This window comes from Etheostoma spectabile, unplaced genomic scaffold (genome assembly GCF_008692095.1).
Source record: "Etheostoma spectabile isolate EspeVRDwgs_2016 unplaced genomic scaffold, UIUC_Espe_1.0 scaffold00010110, whole genome shotgun sequence".
Taxonomy (NCBI): domain Eukaryota; kingdom Metazoa; phylum Chordata; class Actinopteri; order Perciformes; family Percidae; genus Etheostoma; species Etheostoma spectabile.
Window position 1 is genome coordinate 16,061 of NW_022603796.1, and position 7,239 is coordinate 23,299.

The window sequence follows — 7,239 nt, forward strand, 5'->3', positions numbered from 1 at the left end:
ACTCAAAGATGAGTCCAGTAGACCTCAGCTAGGAGCTGAAAAAGATTGGTTCTTCTTTGGAACATCTTTTTTCGACTTGCTGGACATGCACTGGTCGTGGCATGGTGCTGCCAAATATATAATAATATATAATAATATAAATGGTTCGTTGTAGCGCTTTGGCTGGACTGTAAGGAAGGTCAGAGATGAAAAGGATGGGAGCGAGGTGCGAACCCTTCACCAAGCCGCCTCACCCAAAGTCCCCTGAAGGAACTACTTCAACAAAGTTTACAACGCCACTAGGTATTTTTTGTTCAGTTTAATTAAAAATCATAGTAAGATGATGCATTTCTAATTTTCATTGTTACAGAGAACAAAACTAAACAGATCTTAAACCTTGTTGACAAACAGAAAATACAAAGACTTCATTTAAAATGTAAAATACAGATTAAATGAAAAGGTATACTAAGTAAGAAAAGATCACGTTAAACTAAGAATAATAAAAAGAATATGTATAAGGCAGACACCAACAAATAATGGGAACACATCTTTAACAGATTATTCTCAACACAAGGCTTACATTCTCTCTATTGGAGCTTTGACCAAATTCCACGGCCTTCTTCAGCTCTTAACCCTCTGGGCCCTGAGGCCATTTTTACAGTTCATTGTCCGTCTGGATTTATTTTATAATAACTTGTAAAACATCAACCCTGTTGTCTACAGTCACGATATGAACATCATTTCTTTCAGGACAAACTGGGTTATTAGAATATTTGGGTTGCAGTGAGGTCACTTGCATGTTCAAAATGGTTGTAGGACCTTAAAGATAAATAAACAAATAAAACAGAACATGAATCTCACAGATATGAATGGTTATCCCAGACAGAGCAGTAAAACATAAAAAACACTTCTCACATGTCTTGGGAGTCACACTGAAAAAATAATCATAACTTACACAGATGACAAAATACATACATTTTTTCAAAGAAAGTCCAGAACTTTTTCCCCTCATGACATTTACATATGCCAATTATCAATATAATAATGTCATCTATTGATATTACACCTAAAACAGTTCTCCTATATGCAAAAGAAACAAACGTTATGACTCATATAAAGCCCATACAATTAACATTTCTTCAAAAAAAGGTCCAAATATATGCCAAATCTCAGACCAGTGATGCCATTCTCCTCTGTAAAACGGTAGATATCTATCTTGTCCGTATCTTTGATCACATACTAGACTAGTTTGAATGGGGCGATCACTCTCTTTCCCACTGAACTCTTTGGTTACGTTGCTTGCTTTCTACTCTCTGTATGTCGGCATACAGAGAGTAGACACAGACCATGGAGCTAGCGGCAGAAATGAAACTTCAAGTGGATAAATCTTGGATGAAAAAGGGCAAAAGTTCCAGGCTGGATAGAAAATCACCTGTAGAGGCTAGAAAGACCCCGAAGACACCTCTGTAACCACTTACTTGTTAGCTTTTAGCCACAACAATCGGTAAGTTTCTATCTTTTATGGTTATTAAATGATTCAACTATGAATCAGAGGTGCTGGTTTTGCTCGCGGACGATCCTCTCAAGTCCACAAGGTTAAACTTCACCCTGAATTATCATGTTACACTAAGAATAGTAAAAAGAATATGTATAAGGCAGACACAAACATATAATGGGAACACATCTTTAACAGATTATTCTCACCATAAGGCTTACAGTCTCTCAATTGGAGCTTTTGACCAAATTACACGACCTTCTTCAGCTCTTAAACTTTACCCTGAATCGAACCAGCTGTTTTAATGAGACTAAAGAGTCAGACTTAAATCTGATCCACTGAAGAAGCGTGCGGGATCCGGTTCAAAGCAGAGGGTTAAACTATTTACATGAATGACAGGACTACCCCTTCAAAGGGAAGGAGCGTAATATGTAGTCGTAGCCAGGACAACATACATGCTGTTCAGAAGATAGAGTTACTGCTGGTCAGCCTTCAATGTGGAGAGAAGATCAGAATATAACAACACAGCTATCAGGGCATGAGGAGGAGGAAACAGCTTGGCTCTGAAACATGTTCACAACGAGGCAGTGTGAATGCGCTGGTGATTTTTAAGGCTATCACTCCGAGAAAAGGTTTTCCCACATTGTTCACACCAGTACGGCTTCTCTCCTGTGTGAATGCGCTGGTGTTTTTTAAGGTTACCACCATCAGAAAATGTTTTCCCACATTGTTCACACCAGTACGGCTTCTCTCCAGTGTGAATAAGCTGGTGAGATTCAAGGCCACTACTGTGAGTAAAGGATCTCCCACATTGTTCACACCAGTACGGCTTCTCTCCAGTGTGAATGCGCTGGTGTTTTTTAAGGCTACCACCCTCAGAAAATGTTTCCCCACATTGTTCACACCAGTACGGCTTCTCTCCTGTGTGAATGCGCTGGTGAGATTTAAGGTGACCACTATGAGAAAAGGTTTTCCCACATTGTTCACAGCTGTACGGCTTCTCTCCAGTGTGAATGCGTTGATGTTGTTTTAGGTGACCCTGTTGTGTGAAAGCTGCCCCACATTGATCACAGCTGTACAGCTTCTCTCCAGTGTGTGTACGTTGGTGAGATTTAAGATGACTACTCCTAGAAAAGGTTGTCCCACATTGATCACAGCTGTACGGCTTCTCTCCAGTGTGAATGCGTTGATGTCTTTTTAGGTGACTCTGCTGTGTGAAAGCTGCCCCACATTGATCACAGCTGTTTGGCTTCTCTCCAGTGTGAACTCTCTGATGAATCTTTAAATGTTGTGATGTTGTGAAGGTTTTGTCACAGTGCTGACAGCGGTGACGTTTGACTCCTCTTCCTGTCCGTTTCTAGACAGAAAAACAGAGAGTGAGTTAGTGAGGTGCCGCTGTAGTGATCTATCTTAAACTAGAAACTATGTCCACATGTAGAGCATGTCTGTTTAACATAGTTTGACTGATGCATTACCTTTCTTAATTATCTGCCAACATCCCCATTATGGAGTTGCATTATGAAAAATGTAAGGCAAGGCTTCTTCACACTAATTAAGAAAACACATGTACCGTTCGAGTCTGTCTTTCTCGTTATTACATAAGAAATTAAAAATTAAAGACATAAAAGCATTAAAACACATGTACCGTTTGAGTCTGTCTTTCTGTCTTTCTCTGTATTACACAACCTTTATACTTATTCTTTTCCTAAAAAAATCATCTTAAGAAATTAAATATTAAAGAAATAAAACGAATAAAACACATGTACCGTTCGAATCTGTCCTTCTCTGTATTACACAACTTTTATACGTATACTTATTCCTTTCCTCAACAAAATTCATCATAAGAAATTAAACATTTAAGAAATAAAACCAATAAAACACATGAATAAACAGTTAAAAATGAAAACATTAAGACACATAAAACACAAGAATAAAAGTTACAGTGCAGCATAAGAAATTAAACATTAAAGAAATGCAGCATCAAAAAGAAAGGTCTTCAGCCTTGATTTAAAGAACTGAGAGTAGCAGCGGATCTGCAGGTTTCTGGGAGTTTATTCCAGATATGAGGAGCATAGAAACTGAAAGCTGCTTCACCCTGTTTAGTTCTGACTCCGGGGACAGAAAGTAGACCTGTCCCAGATGACCTGAGAGGTCTGGGGGGGTCATAGTGTAGTAGTAGACCTGTCCCAGATGACCTGAGAGGTCTGGGGGGGGTCATAGTGTAGTACTAGACCTGTCCCAGATGACCTGAGAGGTCTGGGGGGGTCATAGTGTAGTAGCAGATCAGAAATGTATCTTGGTCCTAAACCGTTAAGTGATTCATAAACTAGCTAAAGTACTTTGAAATCAATTCTTTGAGACACAGGAAGCCAGTGTAAAGACTTCAGAACTGGAGTGATGTGATCCAGTCTCTTGGTCTTAGTGAGGACTGGAGTGATGTGATCCAGTCTCTTGGTCTTAGTGAGGACTGGAGTGATGTGATCCAGTCTCTTGGTCTTAGTGAGAACTGGAGTGATGTGATCCAGTATCTTGGTCTTAGTGAGGATGGAGTGATGTGATCCAGTCTCTTGGTCTTAGTGAGGACTGGAGTGATGTGATCCAGTCTCTGGTCTTAGTGAGAACTGGAGTGAGTGATCCAGTATCTTGGTCTTAGTGAGGACTGGAGTGATGTGATCCAGTCTCTTGGTCTTAGTGAGAACTGGAGTGATGTGATCCAGTCTCTTGGTCTTAGTGAGGACTGGAGTGATGTGATCCAGTCTCTTGGTCTTAGTGAGAACTGGAGTGATGTGATCCAGTATCTTGGTCTTAGTGAGGACTGGAGTGATGTGATCCAGTCTCTTGGTCTTAGTGAGGACTGGAGTGATGTGATCCAGTCTCTTGGTCTTAGTGAGAACTGGAGTGATGTGATCCAGTATCTTGGTCTTAGTGAGAACTGGAGTGATGTGATCCAGTCTCTTGGTCTTAGTGAGGACCCGAGCAGCAGCGTTCTGAATCAGCTGTAGCTGTCTAACATCCAGTGTTTGTTAGTTTGTGATAAATAAACTACTTCTGATCAATTCATGTGTGGCCTCCCTTTTTATTGCCTTTAGCCAGGCGGTAACACATGGTGGGGGGGGGGGGGGGGTCACCCAGGATTTTTAGTGCTGGGAAAGTTTTAAATGTAACATTTTCCCACAGATCTTTACATTGCACTTGTATCTGTAGGGGTTATCATGTTGTCTTTATGATGCTGGACTAGGTCTACTGCAGTAAAGTAATTTGGAACCATTGTCTCTGATAGATATTAGCAATGAGGGGCCCCAGTTGACCTTCGACCTTTTGTTTTAGCTCGTTGTTGTTGCTAAATCAAACTTCTACTTCCTGCTTCTGTCGAGAGCAGTCGTGCTTTTCCTACTCTCCCCCTCTTATCTTGGCTTGCTTCTGCTTCCTGCCGCCAGTAAATTCACCCAAAAGCTGTCTGGGGAACTTAAAGAGTGCTTAAATGAAGTGAACGAGAAGCTGAAGGTTTTCCATCAGAGGGTTGCTCAGAACGGTGAACTCTCGTAACATCTCAGACCGGGCCATGGAAGCTCAGAGGAGGGTTGACGCCATCGGGGCCCAGTCTGGGGAGTTGCTAAGGGTAACCACCAGACTGACAATGAAGGTTGAAGGACCGTCGAATTCACTACATGAACTGGATATACGTATGACGCTAAAGATGAGAGAGATTGACGGACATTGATCCGGACAAATGCTACCAAATCAACCTAAATTAGATTAAAATGATTTCTTATTGCCCCCCCCCCCCCCCCTCAACCAAGAGGAAAAACAACTTGCAGCTGGCCTTACTGTCTTCTCCTGCACACTGGCTTATCTCTCCAAGGACAAGGCTGAATTGAACTGAACTTTCTGTACAACACAGACAGCTGACACCTCATACTTCACATACACACACTCACCATCTTACCCACAACATAGATAACGCCCCTCCCCCCTCCCCCCTTTGAACTGACTGCCTCAAACCTCTCTTTTGTTTTTTTCACCCTCCCAAGTCACCTAAAAAAAAAAAAAGATCCCTTCATGTAACCACATGTACTGTGTGTTGACGTTAATTTATGTAATATCCCATGTTGCTGTCTGCATTAATCCTTTTCTGGAGAGTGCGTGGCGGTGCTTTAAATAGCTGTGGCCCCAAGGCTTACATCTTGCTCCATCATATCACTGTGTACCTGTGCACGCGTGACAAATAAAGCTTTCTGTATTGCTATCTGTATTACCAGCAGTATTGGTCAGTAACAATACAAGTTTAACTACTTCTCAGCAGCGTGTCTGGTTTCTGAATCAAACAGCTTTTCAGAGGTTTACCTCTTTTATTGAGCAAGTAATGTGGTATTGTCCACACGACCTACATTTCCTAAAGCATTTCTGAAGCTCAGCAGAGCTTTCTGCTGTGCTCTGAAATAAAACTGCTGAGGATCACTGATGCCACCGACAAACACGGGCGCATATGTTGTGATCATGGAGGTTTAAAAAATAGCTTTGATGTATGTAAAGGTTCTGAGTCATCCAGGATATAGTATCCAAGAAGGGTTCAAATCAAGGGCAACTGGACTTGGTTAAAGGTCGTTGAAGACATTTCGTCTAGCACAAAAAGACAAGATCAAAAGAATTTTTGTTGAGTTGTTTGTTTGTTCCTAAAAAGGATTTTGGGGGTGTACTGGGCCACGCCCATTTAAACCAATCAGTACACCATTATATGTGTGGCCTTAGGAGGGCTCTAGATCAAACACTTCCAATATGGTAAAGATCGCATGGGCAGTTCAGATATAATATATATATATATATATATATATATATATATATATATATATATATATATAATATATAATATATATATATATACTGTTTATGAACCTTTGTACAGATTTGGTCCTGAGTCTCAGAGCGGGATGAAAAAAAAGCGGGTCTCTATTTACAAAAAAATAATATTTGTAATTTACACATTTGAGAACAAAGAAAATTAATTCAGTAACGTTCTGTAACAGCAACCTCAAGATTGCTATATGCCAAGTTTCAGGCAGATCGGTCAGTGAACGTAGGACGAGTTTTGAAAAGTAGGTTTGCATATCCAGCATACCTTAAATAAAACTTCATCACTGGACATTGGCATGTATAATCTGTTAAATTAAAACTGGTAGAAATGTACATTACGATGAACTTGAATGCACCTTATATGAAAGGCCCTGAGGAGATTATCCACTTGATTTCCCCCGGCCTTTATTGCCGTGTTGCCCCCCGACCACTATCAGAGGGCGGAGTTAATGACTACCGGTTCTTCTTTGAGGAATTATGGTATAATATATAAATCCTAAAAGACATTTGTGAACCTCTTTGTGCATTCATTAATATTGAGATTAGATTTCTGGGAGTCTTCAGTCTGGAGTACTCTTTCCTTCACTCACCTCCTCCTCTTCCTCTTGCTCCTCGCTCCTCTGAGTCTCCCGAGGCCTCCTGACACCTTCTCTTGCCTCCTCCTCCTCTCCTCCTCCTCCTCCTCGTGTCCTGCATGTACTCGGTGATAAGGTCAGGTCCAGGTGGTCTTGCGGCTCCCATGTGTTCTCCTCACTAGAAGGTGAGTGCAGACAGAAAACACTCCTCACACTTTGTTTTAGACAATCATCTCACTCTAATTCATCATTCCTATTAGTACTTTTTCTATTTCTAAGGTTTTTTGTGGGTCTGCAACTTAGAGTCTAAATACCAAACCTTCAACTTTGAGGGCGTGA

The 7,239-nt window shown here is 40.9% G+C and overlaps 1 protein-coding gene across 1 annotated transcript; it reads right to left on the reverse strand.

Moving 5' to 3' along the window:
- Positions 1-292: 292 nt before the first annotated feature.
- Positions 293-2,827, reverse strand: LOC116679281 (zinc finger protein 436-like; the record flags this gene model as incomplete). Its single annotated transcript, XM_032508960.1, has 1 exon — positions 293-2,827. A coding segment is annotated over one exon (779 nt), but the record flags the coding sequence as incomplete, so codon positions are not given.
- Between the last annotated feature and the right edge of the window lie 4,412 nt (positions 2,828-7,239).